The 19,388-nt window shown below is 39.7% G+C and overlaps 1 protein-coding gene and 1 non-coding gene across 2 annotated transcripts; one reads left to right on the plus strand and one right to left on the minus strand.

Annotated features, from left to right (window-relative positions):
- Nucleotides 1-2,947: 2,947 nt before the first annotated feature.
- LOC110881016 lies at nucleotides 2,948-7,211 on the minus strand. Its single transcript, XM_022129408.1, has 3 exons — nucleotides 6,983-7,211; nucleotides 4,921-6,644; nucleotides 2,948-3,518 (listed from the first exon to the last, which is right to left on the minus strand). Exon 2 carries the CDS (start codon nucleotides 6,638-6,640, stop codon nucleotides 5,906-5,908), a length of 735 nt encoding a protein of 244 aa, XP_021985100.1. The 5' UTR covers nucleotides 6,641-6,644; nucleotides 6,983-7,211; the 3' UTR covers nucleotides 2,948-3,518; nucleotides 4,921-5,905.
- Nucleotides 7,212-12,641: 5,430 nt separating this feature from the next.
- On the plus strand, nucleotides 12,642-12,747 carry LOC118483071. Its single transcript, XR_004869540.1, has one exon. It is a non-coding gene; the product is annotated as a small nucleolar RNA R71 (small nucleolar RNA).
- Nucleotides 12,748-19,388: the final 6,641 nt, after the last annotated feature.

The raw sequence follows: 19,388 nt of genomic DNA on the forward strand, positions 1-19,388 counted from the left end.
ATGCTCTGTGGGCAAACTTATAACTCGGCCCTCACAAACTAAATTGATACATGAAACCCCATCATTTTTAGAAAGAACGCAAGGGGATATTTGTGGGCCTATTCATCCTCCGTGTGGACCATTCCGCTATTTCTTGGTCTTAATAGACACATCCTCAAGGTGGTCATATGTGAGCCTTTTAGCTACTCGAAATGGAGCATTTGCCCAACTTTTAGCTCAAATCATACAATTGAGAGCCAATTTCCCCGATAATCAAATTAAAAACATCCGGATGGATAATGCGGGAGAGTTCACATCTCAAACTTTGAATGACTATTGTATGTCAATTGGGATCAATGTTGAACATTCAGTACCTCATCTTCACACACAAAACGGTTTAGCTGAATCTCTGATTAAACGATTACAAATAATCGTTAGACCACTCTTAATGAGATGTAAACTACCATCTTCTGCATGGGGTCATGCTATTTTGCATGCTGCTGCACTGATTAGATTAAGACCAACTGCTGATCACGAATACTCCCCATTACAACTGGTCTCCCGCTTTAGAATTTTTGGTTGTGCGGTATATGTACCAACACCGCCACCACAACGTACTACAATGGGACCCCAAAGAAGACTGGGTATCTATATTGGGTTTAACTCCCCATCCATTATTAAATATTTAGAACCAATGACGGCAGACATGTTTATAACACGGTATGCTGACTGTCATTTTGATGAAACGATGTTCCCAGTCTTAGGGGGAGATAAGGACAAAGAAAGACTGGTAACACAAGAAATAACGTGGAATGCATCATCGCTATCAAATCTCGACCCTCGAAGTGGTCAATGTGAATATGAAATCCAAAAGATTATACATTTGCAAAGAATAGCGAATGAATTACCAGATGCATTCACAGACACGAATAGAGTGACAAAGTCACATGTACCAGCATCAAATGCACCTGCTCGAATTGAAGTAATCCCAGAAGCGATTACTATACAACGAAAGCGTGGGAGACCAATCAGTTCCAGAGACAAAAACCAAAGGAAACGAAAAGAGCAAAGTAACGTAGTTGGTGAAAACTCACAAAAAGATTTTAAATGAAACCCCGTTAGAGGTAAATGTCCCAGAAGAGACAACTATAATTCTAGAGGAAAATGAAGTTTCAGAAGAAACACAGGTACCGAACGAAAATGAGATCTGTATTAATTATGTACAAGATAGTACAATGTGGAACCGGAATAAAACACGCGTTGATGATATATTCGCATATGCTATAGCAACAGATGTAATCAATGAAAATGATTATGTACCTAAAACTTTAGAAGAGTGCATGCACAGAAATGATTGGCCAAGATGGCAAGAAGCCATAAATGCCGAATTAAATTCGCTCGAAAAGCGACATGTTTTCGGACCTGTAGTCCGAACACCCATAGACGTCAAACTAGTAGGTTATAAATGGGTGTTTGCAATAAAAAGAAATGAAAAGAATGAGATTGTATGATATAAGGCTCGACTTGTAGCACAAGGGTTTTCCCAAATTCTAGGAGTTGATTATGAGGAAACGTATTCCCCTGTAGTGGATGCGATAACCCTTAGGTTCCTAATCGGCCTCACAATCTCTGAAGGACTTCATATGAGACTAATGGTTGTCGTCACTGCATACTTATACGAGACACTTGAAAATGACATCTACATGAAAATCCCTAAAGGATTAAAATTGCCTGAAGCATTAAAATCTACACCTCGAGATATGTGTTCTATAAAGCTCCAAGAATCTTTATATGGTCTCAAACAATCTGGTCGTATGTGGTACAATCGACTTAGTGAATATCTCGAAAAAGAAGGATACAAGTCTGATGTAATCCGTCCATGTGTCTTTATTAAAAGATCACTCTCAAATTTCACTATAATAGCAGTCTATGTTGATGATATCAACATCATCGGATCTCCTGAAGGGATAGAGAAAGCTGCTCAGTTGTTAAAGAAGGAATTTGAAATGAAAGATCTTGGTATGACAAAATTATGCATCGGACTACAATTTGAGTATCTGTGCAATGGTACATTTGTCCATTAATCAAACTACATCCAGAAGATGTTAGTACGTTTCAACATGGATAAAGCACATCCGTTTAGCGTACCTATGGTTGTTCGACCGCTAGATCCACACAAGGATCCTTATCGCCCTCAAGAAAAAGGCGAAGAAGTACTTGGTCCAGAAGTACCGTACTTAAGCGCGATCGGTGCCCTTATGTATCTCGCAAATAACACTAGACCTGACATTGCATTTGCAGTTCATGTACTCGCGAGATACAGTTCGAATCCAACACGTAGACACTGGAATGGTGTAAAACATATATTCCGGTATATTTGTGGGACACAAGACTTAGGTCTTTTCTATCAAAAGGATCAAAAGTCCCAACTTGTTGGGTATGTGACGTGATGTCGTGGTCACAATCAAATTTAAATCCAAATACTACTAATAGATAGCGGTAAGTGGGTATCGAACACAGGGAGTTTGTGGAATATGTGTTATTTAGAGTTGTATCTACGTTAACTAAAATTAACCAATTACACTAAAAAGTAAATTCAAGAGTTGGATTGTTGGTTTGATTGTTAAAACTAAGATTACCAATTAAATTGCAAAATGAAAATTGAGTTTGCAAACACTTTAGAGACAAATGACCATCCTAAGTTTCCGGTTTGCTTCAACGTTTGTGTTATCATCCACTAGAAAGAACTACATAGACATAGTTCATGTGTAATTACTTGTTGTGATAAAAGGGAACGAAGTAATCAGATTCCAAGAACGTGAGGTGGTTACCCGATGACCAATTAACCCTTACCCAATCCTAATTCTACCCATGATATCTCGATTACCAACGGCACCAAGAACGTATGGTTTCAAACTAGAATATTATAAGAATCAACAATTTACAAGCAAGTAATCACACACCACAATAAACAAAATAGAAATAGCGTTTACCATTCTAGAAATATAGAATCAAAACACAACCGTCTCAAACAAACCTTCAACCTAGGATGATCACAATGAAATTAGCCGGACATAGTTTGGTTGATCATCATAACATCCAAATTAGAGTTCATAAACATCAACAACAAGAACCAAATGTTTTTCAATGTTTCGAACAAGCTAGAACCAGCAAAAATCGCCCCCAAGATGATAAGAAAACGTCCAATCATGAATGCCAATCAAAAGCCACCATAAAGCACCTTAAAAATGGGAGTTACACTTTTCCTCGCAGCCTCCACCGTAATTTACGGTATCCACCGTAAATTTTACGGTATCCACCGTAAATTACGGTGGACTCCATGATGTTACGGTAGAAGTACACTGAGTTACGGCAGGAAAATGTGACTTTCAGGGCCACCGTAAATTACGGTGGCCACCGTAATTTACGGTGAAGCCCTGAAAGTTGGGATTTGCTTCTTCGTTCCTTCTATGCGCGACCCGTTCCTCTCCAAACCGTCCAAAGCTGCGTTTTTACCATTTTTAGCTCCCTATTTGTACCTGAAACATATGCTCTTGTAGTTATCTAATTCAAGATAATTACACAATCAAGTGAAGGATAAATTTGTCTTTTAATATCGTTAAGGGTTGTCCTATGGACCACCCGTCACATCCCCACACTTAACCGTTGCTTGTCCCAAGCAACTCATCAAAACATTTTCAAAACAAGCGACCAATGTAAACCAAACAGAAACATGCAATCCTTTTACTAACCCCTTTTTAACACCCAAACTAATGCACCCCTCGCTATATCTCTCCTCTCGGTAACAAGTAAGCACTAGCAATATGAGCTAGACACACAAAGGCTAACGGGTGGTTGCACAACTATAAGCTTGTACCTAAATCAATTCTTCTCCTAAAATGTGCCAAACATGAATGCAAATCAAAGGGGCTTTTAAGGTTGTAACGAGGCTATAGGTGAATGGGTAGGAAATGGAATATATATGAAGTAGCGAGAACTCAACCCGGTCTTTTATTACACAATCAAGAAACACTAAACAAGACATAACTTCTATATACAACACAACTCACACTTCTTTTTCTCTTTTTCATTGTTTTTTTTTTTCTCTTTTTTTTTGTTTTTTTTTGTTTTTTTGTGTTTTTTTTAAACAAAACAAACATTCAACATAACATCATAACATATCTAAACACTACTAAAACAACTAATAATACTCTACGACCGGGTCAAGTTGGGTAAATTTTAAGGTCACTAGCTAGGGGGAAACAAATGATAGGCTTTTAGGCACAAAATTGGGTAACTAAATGTCCAAACCCCCGCCCATCTCGCTACCATGCTCATATATATAACTTATGAGGTCCAACCCCCCAAATCCCACACTCACACACACTAAAGACGAGGCTACCTAAATGCCCTTATCCTTTTCGCATTCATATTCGACTAAGGACTCAAACCGTATCAAGGCACAAGTTCTAATGCACCCCCACCCGTAGCCGCTCTCATCAAAGATAAGTATTATTTATTTACATGCGTGGCCTCAACTCTCACCAAGAATAAAAGGGTATTAAGGGTTGCCGGTGCATCAATTGGGGTTAATCTAGGGTGTTCAAATTCATTGTTTTGCTTGATTTAAATTTTTTTCAAAAGCTTCAAAAATTTCCCCCCATCCCCACATTTGAGATACATTGACCCCAATGTATGGTTTTTGGAGGACTTGATCACTAACCATCTATCACATCACCTAAAAGCTCAACACTCAAACCACGAATTTCTTTTTTTGGTATTTTCATTTTATATTTTTTTATGTTTTTCTTCTTTAAAGACAAACACCACCAACTAGCACCAACCCAAACATAACATAACAAACTAACACCACCCAACCACCCGACCATAAACAAAACAAGCTAACAAATATGCACAAAATATACAAGGAAGGAACAAGACCTGACTAGTAATAGCGTGGCTGTGGAGGTCCAAAAATGGAAGACATCATGTCATTCCATTCTCCAAATGAAAATGAACCGCTACTACTCCCACCTTGTTGCGGAGCTCCTTCTTGTTGGCGCGGGTCGATCCATTGTGAATGATGAAGTTGCGGGGTCGGATACGACACACTACCATCGTAAGGTGGTAGAGACGCATAATCCACATGTTGTGGATCCACAACCACCGGCCGCCCGGCGTGCCAATCGGCATGCAATCTTCTAGCTTGGTCATCATGGTATCGGTTGTTCATCTCCAATTCATGGGAATACGCATGTGTGCGATTCCACGCCTCATGATGATCAAAGCTATGTTTCAAAGACCGCTCTATGCTTGCACTCATCATCGTGTTTTGATCAAATAACGTCCGCTCCGAACCCGACCACGATTCGAAAACGGAAGCCGGAGGACGTTGATTTGCGATAACCTCTTGCATAGTGCCCTCAATAAGCCCACCCGGGCTCATAAGAACACTCCATGTAATCATAGAAGACACCACCATAACCTCCACCCGGGCCCCCTTGGCCTACATTCACATTCACACCACCTTGCGGTTCCTCTACATAATCCTCATCCCCACTCGGGACTTCCGCATCACTTTCGGGTTCTTCCTCTTCACCCGGTAGAAGATCTCTTGCACCCACCTTTAATGCTCTCCATCTCTGCCCCTCCGACTTGAGTTTATGGTACCGTTCCGATTGCGTGTAAGTCCAACCAATCCCCATCTTGTCTAAAGTAAAAGGCTGATGCCTTTTTGATACCTCTCTATCCTCTGACGTGATTGCCTTTTGCTGCTTCATCAATCCCGTGATAATTCGGCAATACGGGATAATATCTCTTCCCAACTTGTTTCGGCAAATCCAGAGGTGGTTCATGATTAGATATCGGATTGGAAAGCGCGGAGACCCAGTGAGTAACGAATAGAGGACGGGTGCCTCGGGGTACCTCACCTGCTCCTTATCCCCCCTTCGTGGATGACATTCAAGAGGCAAATCGCCAACAACAACTTTACTTCGATTCTCAAATTCTTCTGATACAAGACTCCATGATAAGTACCAGGCAAAAACAACGTCGCCAACATATCATTCCAACGGGGGTGCTTTTCCGGCTTTATCAAAAGGTTATCAAGAGTGGGAATCATGTAGTCACGAGCCGGAAGACTATCATATTTCCCAAGCTTCTTCAACGTATCAAAAGACATCTCCACCGGAATCCCATGCACTTCACCAACTAACTTCATTTGTGATGACTTTTCATATGTGTTGCACTTAAGAGTTGCCATCCATTCTTGAATTTCGGTGATGAACAAGTTGTTTTTATCTTTATCATAACAACTAAGTGCCGACTCCCATCCTAGAGCACGGAATTTGGCAAACACACCAAACGGGCCAAATTCAACTTCTCTCAACGCCCTTTCACAGATGAATGCAGCCGCCTTATTTTTCAAACGGTTCATACTGTCGTGAAAGAGTGTCGGTTGCCAATGCTTCAGTTGCTCATCCAATGGACCCAAATCCCATTTTGGCTTTTCAGTCGGGTCCAACTCCATTTCTTCCTCACTTTCACTCTCATCAACTCTACCCAAATATTGCCTCTTCTTTGGTTGCACTTCCGGTTGTTTGCCCTTTCCTTTCGCCGAAGAGGATGAACTAGCTCCCGCTTTCTCTTTCGTCTTAACCATTTTCCTACGCACATAAAGCAAACAACACAACCAAATGCCAAAAATTAGTCCTTTCTCTCCAAATAACATCCCTACACTTGCTTGTTACTATGGTTTTAGATGCTAGTGAACCAAAATTTTAGAAATCATTTTCAACAAAATTTGGGCATGGTGTCTCTACAATGTAGAGATTCCCAAAATTTCACTACTTTAAACACCAATCCTACATCTACAAACCATACCCATATTCGAATAACCATTTGCATAACAACATCTAAGAACAAGCAAGTGGGTATGAACAAGTGACAAAAGTAACCTTCTTCTCACAATGCATCAACAAAATATAGTAAATAAACTTCATACCTTTGTTTGAGGATGTAAGAAACACAACTAAGGCAAGAACTTCAAAAACCCCCAAAACTTTCGGACCTAGGGTTTGTGATTCAGACCCGAAAACTTTGTTTTCTTGCAAAACTCCTCTCAAAATCAGAAAGTACGTGAAAATTTAGTCAAGATAGACCTAGATTTCACTTGATTTGGCTAAAGATTAAGAGATTTATGAAGGAATTAAGGTTGAAGAAGGGTATGGAGATCTTATGGGTCTTAGAAAGTGATAGATGAAGTTGTGGTGAGGGAAGAATGAAAGAAAATGAGTGGCTGGGGAGGATTCACGTGAATGATTGTTATTATTATTATTTTTTTTATGTAACGCTGGAACCAAAACGCCCCATCTGCTCGCCAGGTCCACCGTAAATTACGGTGGACGCTGGCCAAAAAATCTCACCGTAACTCAGTAGCAAAATACCGTAAAGGACAATTTTTTTTAATGGCCACCGTAAATTACGGTACGGTGGCATCTGGGCAAGTCTGGTTCGCTGAAAAATGTTATTTTTAAGTGTTCTTTTTATATTTTTTCAGTTTTTTGCAATTTTGTTTTGTGTTTTTAAATTTTTTCAAAAACATGTAAAAATCACCCTACCCCCTTGAAAGTCCCGTGTTGTCCTCAACACAATGTTAGAGTAATTCGTGACCCGAATATCCACACACTTGTTTCAAACACAGATTTCAAGGAAATACGGTAATTGTGCAAACTGTACAAAACAAAACAAAACGAAATGCTACTATTTACACTACCAAACCTGGGCCTCTCATGGTTGTTCCTCAACGACCGGGAATGTAGCCGACTTTGTCAGGCTCCAAGTTGTTTATGTCGTGCCCCTCCAAGTATGGTTTCAACCGGTGACCGTTCACCGTTTGTTGTTTATTCGTTTGCTCGTCTTGGATGTCTACATCACCCAACCTCCCAACTCTTCGGACAACATAAGGACCCATCCATTTACTTTTAAGTTTTCCCGCGAACATCTTCAACCTCGAATTGTACAACCACACCTTTTGACCCACTTCGAAGTTCTTTTTCTTTATTTTTGTAGAACTTTCTTCAGTTTGTCTTTGTATGCGGATACACACTCATAGGCTTGATCCCGTATTTCCTCAATCTCATTCAATTGTAACTTTCTCGCCCGACCCGCTTCGTCATAGTTTACATTCACTGTTTTAATCGCCCAATATGCCCGATGTGCTAACTCCATAGGCAAATGACACCCTTTTCCATACACCATTCAATACGGAGTTGTATCAAGTGGAGTTTTGTAGGCCGTTCGATAAGCCCACAATGCATCATCAAGTTTGCTTGACCAATCTTTCCGATCCGTTCTTACCGTCTTCATTAAAATCTCTTTAATTTGCCGGTTAGACACTTCCACTTGACCACTCGTTTGCGGATGGTACGGTGTAGCAACGCGATGGTTCACATTATATCTTTTTAGTAATTTCCCAAAATTGAAGTTCTTAAAATGTGAACCGCCATCACTTATTATCACCCTAGGCACACCGAATCGAGCAAAAATATTGGATTGCACAAACTTACATACAACGGAGTGATCGTTAGTCCTTGTAGCGATAGCTTCAATCCATTTGGAAACGTAATCAACCGCAACCAATATGTACAAAAACCCATTTGAATTTGGAAAAGGACCCATGAAGTCTATTCCCCAAACATCAAATACTTCCACTACCAAAATTGGTTGTAATGGCATTTCATCCCGCTTCGAAATGCTTCCCACTCGTTGACAATTGATGCAATTTCGGGCATACTCACAAGAATCTTTGAAAATCGTGGGCCAATAAAACCCACTAGACAACACCCGATAACCCGTCTTGTTCCCACTAAAATGCCCTCCACATGCCGATGAATGAGCATGGGTCAAAATCTCTAAAACTTCAGTTTTGGGAACACATCTTCGTATCACTTGATCGGGTCCGATTTTGAACAAGTCCGGTTCATCCCATATATATTGCTTCACTTGACTAAGAAATTGTTGTTTTCTCTTCTTCGTCCAATGATTCGGAATTGCACCCTTGGCCAAATAGTTCACATAGTGGGCATACCAAGGTGCAACAAAAGTAGATACGGCTAACAATTGCTCATCAGGAAACCGTTCATTAATCTCACTTAGGTCGTCAACACCTTCCAATGGGATCCGGGACAAATGATCCGCAACAACATTTTCACATCCCTTTTTGTCTCGAATCTCAAGATCGAATTCTTGCAACAAGAGCACCCAATGAATCAACCGGGGCTTTGCGTCCTTCTTTCCCATCAAATATCGGACCACACTATGATCCGAATACACTATCACCTTGCTCCCCCAAATGTAAGATCTAAACTTGTCCAAGGCATACACCACCGCTAATAATTCTTTCTCGGTCGTGGTGTAATTGAGTTGCGCCTCGGTCAAAGTTTTACTTGTATAATATATCACCACCGGTTTCTTATCGACCCTTTGACCTAAAACCGCTCCAATGGTCGTGTCGCTAGCATCACACATGATTTCAAACGGTTTTGACCAATCCGGTGGTTGTAAGATAGGAGCCTTCACCAACTGTTCCTTCAACACATGAAACGCTTGCAAACATTCGTTAGTAAAATTAAATGGAACATCTTTCAATAATAAGTTACATAAAGGTTTTGTAATTACACTAAAACCCTTAATAAACGTTCTATAGAACCCCGCGTGTCCCAAAAATGATCTCACCCCCTTAACATTCTTTGGTAGGGGTAGAGATGAAATTACCCGAATCTTTGCTTTGTCTACCTCCATTCCCCGGTCCGATATCACGTGCCCCAACACAATACCCTCTTGAACCATAAAATGGCTCTTTTCCCAACTTAGGACCAAGTTCGTCTCAACACATCTTTTTAAAACTTTTTCCAATTCGTCAAGACAAGAATCAAAACTTGGGCCAAAGATGGAAAAATCATCCATAAACACTTCAAGAGATTCCCCAACCATATCCGAAAATATACTCATCATACATCTTTGGAATGTGGCCGGGGCGTTACATAGTCCAAATGGCATTCGCCGAAAAGCAAATGTACCATATGGACATGTAAACGTGGTTTTATGTTGGTCATCCGGGTGAATAGCAATTTGGTTATATCCCGAGTATCCATCCAAAAAACAATAATATTTTTGACTGGAAAGTTTTTCAATTATTTGGTCAATGAAGGGTAACGGGAAATGGTCTTTGGAGGTAGCGGCGTTTAATTTTATATAATCAATGCAAACTCGCCACCCGGTGACCGGGCGGGTGGCAATTTGCTTACCTTGCTCGTCTTTTACTACCTGGATGCCGGATTTTTTAGGCACTACCTGAGTCGGACTTACCCACGCACTGTCCGAGATGGGATAAATGATCCCCGCATCCAACCACTTGATAACTTCTTTCTTGACCACCTCTCTCAAGTTTGGGTTCAACCTTCTTTGTGTTTCACGGGTCGGCTTTGCATCCTCACTTGTAATAATTTTGTGCATTACAATGGATGGACTAATACCTTTTAAATCAGCTATCGTCCATCCAGTTGCCGCCTTGTGAGCCTTCAACACCCGTATCAACTCCTCTTCTTGAGCTACCGCCAAATTGGAAGCAATGATCACCGGTAAAGTGTCATTCTCCCCCAAAAATGCATACTTTAGGTGCTTTGGTAGCTCTTTCAATTCCACACTTGCTGGACATTCCAAAGAAGGATTTGTACCCGAATCGATTTCCACCGGTAAAGAATCCGTTTGGTGGGTCCATGGTGGTCGTCCTTCTTTTACCGCAAGAGCCTTTTGTTCCTTCTCCTCATTTTCCAACTCGCATGCATGCACCTGCAAAGACACATCACAAACACAAGACCCCAAAATTTCCTCTTCGAACTCCTTCGGGTCGTATCCATCTATGAAATCTGCTAAAAAACACTCATCACCATAAACGTTAGTACCGTTAGTAAAAACGTTTAATCTCATCTTTCAATTACCGAATGTCATGTCGACCGTACCATATCGACAATCAATAACGGCATGTGCGGTATTCAAAAACGGCCGACCCAAAATGACATTTTGTTGTTGAATTGGGTCCGCGGATGAGTAATCTAGCACAAGAAAATCCACGGGATAATAAAACTCATCAACCTTAACTATCACATCCCGTACGATACCCCGGGGAAGTTTGTGAGACAAATCAGCTAGTACAACCGTTGTCTCAACCCGCTTCAATGGACCAAAATCGTATTGGTCATATAACCCCCCCGGTAGGATACTTACTCCGGCTCCAAGATCCAATAACACCCTCGCGGTTTGAAAATTTCCAACTTGGATGTTTATTAGAGGTGTTCCCGGATCTTGTAGCTTAGGAGGAAGATCTCCTTTCAAGACCGCACTTACCCGCTCCGTCAAGTCTACCAACTTAGGCACTTTTTGTTGCCTCTTTTGGGTACACAATTCTTTTAAAAACTTGGCGTAAGCGGGTACCTTTTTGATAGCTTCAAGTAAAGGAAGATTAATTTTAACCTGTTTAAAAACCTCCCACATTTCCTCTTTTTAAGGACCCTGTTTTGAAATAAAATTCTTTCTACCCGGATCTAATAAAGCCGAGGGAAATGGTACTTCACTACATCCCTCACCCTCATTTATCTTTTCTTTTTCTTTATTAATTTCGGGTTTTTCAAAATTGGGTTTTTTTTTTTGAAGAAACAATAGGTGGTTTGTTTTCTTCCTCACTATCTTGACCCGTGATATCTTCAACCACCCCATCAACCAAATCCGGTGAAGGATTGGTTTTATACTCTTTCCCACTTCTCAAAACACTTACATGGTGAATATTAATATGATTACCTCTTGAAGTACTATGAGACGAGTTTACCTTAGTGTCGCTTGGTAATTGACCTTTGCTTTTCTTCAATTCTGACACTTCGGTTGCAAGTTGACCCATTTGGGTGGTCAAAGTTTGAATCGCTTTGTCTCAGGCCTCGTCTTTTTGTATGCGAGCGTCATCCATTTGGTTCCTCTTTTGCACTTCCGCTTGCATGCTCTTCGACATATCCATCATTTCATTTCCACCCGATGACCCCCCTTGTTCTTGACTCGTTTGATATTGCCTTTGGTATCCTTGGTTGTTCCCACCTCTATATCCACTTTGATTGTTGTAAGGTTGGCGCGAACCATAATTACCTTGGTTACCTTGGAAATTCGGGTTTGCTTGATTTGAAGGGTTCCCATATCGGAAATTTGGGTGGTTCCTCAATCCGGGGTGATAAGTGTTAGAATTCATGTTGAAGTTTCTACCACCCCTTCCTTGACCTTGCAAAGCATTCACCTCCTCATATTGCCCTTCCACCACTCCTTGGCAATTTTCAGCCGCATGACCTATTTCATTGCAAATAGCACAAACATCATAAATTTGGTTAGAAGTTTGTACATTACCATCATCAACTGCATGCACTTGAGTTCGGGTAATGGCCGGTCGTGCTCTCCTTGATGCTTGAGCTTTTCTCTTTGATGTAATGGCCATTTGTTCCAAGAACTCCTAATCGTCATGCTCATAGTTTGTGCCAAAAGTCCCATTTGTAATAGGCATTAAATCACGAGCATCTTCGGCACTCAACCCCTTGTGGAAGGCATTCATCAACTCCCAAAGTTCAATTCCATGATGCAGGCAATTCTTGATCATCATATTAAAGCGCTCAAAGGCTTCATGAAACATTTCGCCTTGTTGTTGTTGAAAACTCCTCAACCCCTTCCTAGCATCATTGGTCTTTTGGGCGGTATAAAACTCATCTAGAAAAATCTGTTGCATTTCTGCCCAAGTGTAAATGGATGCCGAAGGCAAAGTGTAGAACCACTTCTTTGCCTTATCCTCCAATGAAAATTGAAACAAGACCAACTTAACATCATCGGCCGAAAAACCTTGACTCCCAAGAGTGTTGCAAATTAAATCATAGGCCTCCAAATGGAAATAAGGTTCCTCCGTTGCTAGACCCTTATATTTCGGCAAACTTTGCAAGGAATTTGTTCTTACTTCAAAAGTTCTTCCTTGGTTGTTGTGAGGAATAACCACCGGTGAAGGATTATGAGTAATCACCGGCCTAAAATGCGCTTCAATACCCCTCGCATGCTCTCTAAGATGCCTCCTTGGTACACCAAACCTTCCCCTTGGCCGAACTGGACCCATTGGTCTTGGTATATGCCCTTGTGGTGCCAAAGGTTGTTGAAATTGTTGTTGTGGCATCGGTGGTTGTTGAATTGGCCTTTGAAGTTGAGGTTGTACATTCTATGGACGAACTTGTTGCAATGGTATAGGACGTTGCATTTGTAGCCCTTGTGGCCTCGGCCTCATGTGTTGTGGTATAAGTTGTTGTTGTTGCGGCACTCCACCAACACTTGGTATTCCTTGAAGTTGGCCTTGCACATAACCGGACTCTCCCTGATCCCCATCACCTCCATAAGGATAACCATCTTCATCATAACCCTCAAATTCTTCATATCCCTCATCATAACCATCTCCTTGAATTCCCGAAGATTGCCCAAATGGAAGAGTCGAGTACTGAAAACCCGACTGGTTTGATGGTCGAAACGATGAAGTATGGACAATGGTCGAGTTTGGTGCTATGGTATAGTTCGAATATGATGGACCCGCACCTGGGAAGAAATGGGATAATGGTGGAATAGTAGTAGCAGGGTTAAAAGTAATGGTAGGTTCTTCTTGAGTGGTAATAGGTTGAGTGGTATTAGTTGGTGTGGTATTTTGAAGTATGGTAGGTTCGGTGGTATTTGTTGGGATGGTGGTATTTGGTGAAGGTTGAGTGGATGTTGGTATAAACGGTGGAGCAGGTTCACCCGTAGTGGGTGGTGGTGGATCCCGATCCATGTATCTCAGTGGTGTAATCGGTGTAATTGGTGTTGTTGGTGAACCGCTAATTGTGTTTTCCCTTAACAAAATCCTGTTTGCTCGCAAAGTTCGTTCGATTTCCGGGTCAAATGCTAATGGTGAGAGCTTGTGAGAGCTTCTAGTACGCATGCACCTGTAAACACCTGCACACTAACACACCCAACGTAAACCAGAAAAATAACAAACTTAAAAAGATCAAAAATAATACACGTTGCGCACTACTCCCCGGCAACGACGCCAAAATTTGACGTGATGTCGTGGTCACAATCAGATTTAAATCCAAATACTACTAATAGATAGCGGTAAGTGGGTATCGAACACAGGGAGTTTGTGGAATATGTGTTATTTAGAGTTGTATCTACGTTAACTAAAATTAAACCAATTACACTAAAAAGTAAATTCAAGAGTTGGATTGTTGGTTTGATTGTTAAAACTAAGATTACCAATTAAATTGCAAAATGAAAATTGAGTTTGTAAGCACTTTAGAGACAAATGACCATCCTAAGTTTCCGGTTTGCTTCAACGTTTGTGTTATCATCCACTAGAAAGAACTACATAGACATAGTTCATGTGTAATTACTTGTTGTGATAAAAGGGAACGAAGTACTCAGATTCCGAGAACGTGAGGTTGTTACCCGATGACCAATTAACCCTTACCCAATCCTAATTCTACCCATGATATCTCGATTGCCAACGGCACCAAGAACGTATGGTTTCAAACTAGAATATTATGAGAATCAACAATTTACAAGCAAGTAATCACACACCACAATAAACAAAATATAAATAGCGTTTACCGTTCTAGAAATATAGACTCAAAACACAACCGTCGCAAACAAACCCTTCAACCTAGGATGATCACAATGAAATTAGCCGGACATAGTTTGGTTGATCATGATAACATCCAAATTAGAGTTCATAAGCATCAACAACAAGAACCAAATGTTTTTCAATGTTTAGAACAAGCTAGAACCAGCAAAAATCGCCCCCAAGATGATAAGAAAACGTCCAATCATGAATGCCAATCAAAAGCCACCATAAAGCACCTTAAAAATGGGAGTTACACTTTTCCTCGCACCCTCCACCATAATTTACGGTATCCACCGTAAATTACGGTGGACTCCATGATGTTACGGTAGAAGTACACTGAGTTACGGCAGGAAAATGTGACTTTCAGGGCCACCGTAAATTACGGTGGCCACCGTAATTTACGGTGAAGCCCTGAAAGTTGGGATTTGCTTCTTCGTTCCTTCTATACGCGACCCGTTCCTCTCCAAACCGTCCAAAGCTGCGTTTTTACCATTTTTAGCTCCCTATCTGTACCTGAAACATATGCACTTGTAGTTATCTAATTCAAGATAATTACACAATCAAGTGAAGGATAAATTTGTATTTTAATATCATTAAGGGTTGTTCTATGGACCACCCGTCAGTATGCTGATGCCGGATATCTATCAGATGCTCACAAAGCAAAATCTCAGACAGGTTATGTATTCACATGGTAGGACAACAATTTCTTGGAAGTTGACTAAGCAAACACTTACAGCAACATCATCAAATCATGCCGAATTGATAACATTGTATGATGCTGGTCGAGAATGCGTGTGGTTGAGATCAATGATCAATCATATACAAGAAGCATGCGGATTAGAACAAATCAAGAAAGACCCGACGATTATTTATGAAGACAATGCTGCTTGCATAGCTCAAATAAGAGAAGGCTACATTAAAGGAGGTAGAACAAAGCACATCTCACCAAAGTTCTTCTCAACATATGACCTACAAAAAGAAGGAGAAATCGTTGTTCGTCAGATCAAGTAAAGTGAAAATCTAGCTGACCTCTTCACAAAATCACTACCTAGAAGCAGTTTTGAGTGCCAATGATCTCTAGATCAAGTGGTGGAGGGCTTGTATTTCTCTTGAGAGATGCAGGTTCGACTCCCACTTGGTGCAGAGTGAGGCAGTGGTGGGCAATGATAGGAGACCCAGGGAAACCTGGGTTGGATTCTTGAGCCAAACGGGTTTTACCGGTAATTTCACCATCGTGCCTACGGGCGGGTGGGTTACCGGGTTTTCCCCGGAATTGGTGGTGGACTCGGGTTACTCTCGGAGTACTCCGTTTGTCCAGTGGGTGCCCCGAGAGTACTCGGGATTGAGTTTGTTGGCCGTTCAAAAAAAAAAAAAAGAAGCAGTTTTGAGTATTTATCACATAAAATCGGGCTCCGAAGATTGAAAGATGTTAGTTAAATTGAGGGGGAGCATTATACACGCTATACTCTTTTCCTTGACTAAGTTTTGTCCCATTGGGTTTTCTTAGTAAGGTTTTTAACGAGGCAGCATAACTGGTCCAGCAGTATTGGTTTATCTTATAGGTCCTGAAGTACCGATTTAACATCATCCTGAAGTATGTTGTTAATAGTGTATAATGAATAATGATAATGTATATCTGAGGGGGAGTGTTATAAATCAGATATACAAACCACCCCCCATAACCGTTTTGACAGTTATCATATAGATGTCCATTTGACAGTTACTAGATATACTCATATGTACATTTGTATCAAGTGGTGAAAGAAAGTTCAAGTTCTGCATAATACAATTTCATTGTTTTCTTATCAATGTGAACCTATATTATAAAATAAGTAGATAGGGCATGGGTTAATTTAAATGTGACGACTTGATTTAAATAGATGCGAAAGGTCGTGACTTTGTTAATGGTTGTGTTGCTTTTTGTAGTAAAAGATAATCTTATTATATAATCTGAAGTGGTGCCTAATTTGAATGAATGGGTGTCTTTCGATGAAGGGATGTGATGGTGCGGTTAAGGCAACCTAAGTTGCTAATCAAAGAGGTATGTGTATGGGTGGTTTTTCTTAAAAGTCACTACTTTTAAAAGGGTCATGTGTTAATCAAAGAGATATGTATGGGTGGGTTTTTTTAAAAGTCACTACTTTTCGTTCTAAAGAGACAATCCAAACAAAGAGGCATGTATGTATGATTTTTTTAAAAGTTGCAACTTTTCATTCTAGAGAGGCAACCCAAGTTGTTTTTTGTAGGGTGTTTTTTTTTATGTTGCAACTTTTCAATCTAGAGAGGCAACCCAAGTTATTTTTTGTAGGGTTATATAATGTGTAAGAGAGAGAGAGGGCTTTAAAAAGAAGATAGATGGAGGTGACAGAAAGGTCTGACAAAGGAGAGAGAAACAAAAAAATGTTAAAATTACTATATTAACCCTCCCAATTGATCACATGTTGAGATGACATGGCATTCTTTGATTGGTCTAAAAGGGTTCTTACGGTTCTTGCAACTCGGCTTGGTTCTCGATTGAACCGGATCCTATATATATATATATATATATATATATATATATATATATATATATATATATAGGGGAAGGTTCATTTGAGAAGAAATTTAATGTAAGAAGAAAAAGAAGAAAGAACATATTACTAAAATGGTATTTAATTTATAACTCATATCATTAATTTTTCTCTCTTTAATAAATTAGTCAACTAATTATTAATTATCCTACATATACTCTACAAAACCTACACATATCAAAATTTTCCTACATATACCCTACACATTATAGAATTTTATCCTACACAGTCGAAATTTATCCTATACACATCGAAATATATCCTACACAACTCGTGATTTATCCTACACAACTAGTAATTTATTCTACACTTTAAATTAAGTTGTTTTTTTTAATTTGAAAAAAAGTATATATTTTGAAAATGAGTTACAAATTTTTTTTAGCTAGTTATTAAATGGGAAGAATACACATTAATGATTTAGTAAGTTTACCAATATACCCTTATATTAAAATTAAATACAAATATTAAATGAAGTAAAATGAAGCATTCTTATTGGTTGAAACTTCTTCTTTTTTCTTCTTACAAAAAAATTGTTCTCATTTGAACCCTCCACTATATGTGACAATTCGAACTTTCAAGTTGTGCCGTTTAATTCCGTAATCCTAACTTCTCATTATTCTTATTCAACGTTCCTTGTTTAGATGAAACTTGATTTATGTGTTGTGCTATTATAATTTGTTAAACTTAAACGTACGTTATAACACCGTTAAACATTATGTTTTATGCACATTACAACCCCGTTGTGCTAAATGTCTTATATTTGGGCCGCGTAGGTGTTAGACTATATGTCTTACTGGACCACACCCCTTGCCGTTTTAACTATTGGGTCAGCCCAAACTATTGAAGCCCGAAGCAAACGTGTTTGAAATTATAAGCCCAAACCCGCCACCCTTGACCCATAAATTGGCAGATTTGCCATTAGTTATGGCAGCCCAACTGTATGGGCTTAAGCCCATTCTGGCCAAAAGATTAAACCGACCCAAACACTTATTTTTTTATGGATGCGTATTATGTTTAGTTATAACAAAACTCAAAATACAAAACCCTACCCTCTTTCACCCCCTACGTACGGAAACTGGAGACCTCCTTCCCCTATTCGAAATCCTTTATATTGGAGTTATCTCTGTGCTAGATCTCATACATCATACAGTTAGTTCTGGTACTCTCAATTCTGGTTAGTGTGGTTCTTGTATGTTACGTGCGTTATGGTATCATGTGATCTTTCGTGCGAGTCATTCATTAGGTGATGATGTTAGAGTTTTAATGAAGTTATTGTATGTGTTAACTAATAAATCTAAGGGCATGTTTAATGATAAATGATCTAGAGATCGTATGTGCTATCATGGGCTGTTTGTACACATGTTATAGATAAACTGTTAGGGTGTTTAGGATTGTTTTATAGTTTGGACTCATTGAAACCGATATGCTATTGACATAGGTCTGGTAACAAATGGATATAGTCTTGTGTTATGCTTAAAATCATGAATATATTGATTGTTATGATGATCTGGTACATGTTGATAATAAGTGGGTATGGTAATCCGGATAGGTTCTTGATATGTAGTGGAGTTTTTTTTTTGAGAGGTTCTTGGTTAATGATGTAACAATAATTAGGGTAGCAAGCATGATGGGTAACAAGTCACATAGGCCGATACATGTTAACTGGGCTGTTAGAATTATTAGATGGAACTGGTTATTAGTTTGGGCCTGAAATCATTGGGCCGCATGCTTATATAAATGCCGTAATGGGCTGTTATGCTCACATAGAATAATGGTGAATGGGATCCATGCAAACTGGGGAAATATATATTGTTTTTGATTTGTTGTTGATCTCATGTGATGTTACAGCTTCTAGGAAAGCATGATTAGAATGATCTGATGTATGGGACTCTTGAGATGTAAAATAATCGGGGACTAGGTTACGTGATTTAAAACGAAATGCACACCTTTAAAGGAATAGCATGTTGAGTGTGGGCCGTACCTGTTGATGGGCCTGGGTTAATTGGGCTGTATATCGATATAACAAACTGATTAAACTGCTGAATTGTTAGATGATATGAGAACATGTAATACGAGGGTGTAAGCAGCCAAGGGCTTACTACGTATACCTGCGGAATGAC

The sequence above is a fragment of the Helianthus annuus genome, chromosome 1, assembly GCF_002127325.2.
Source record: "Helianthus annuus cultivar XRQ/B chromosome 1, HanXRQr2.0-SUNRISE, whole genome shotgun sequence".
In the NCBI taxonomy this organism is placed as follows: Eukaryota; Viridiplantae; Streptophyta; class Magnoliopsida; order Asterales; family Asteraceae; genus Helianthus; species Helianthus annuus.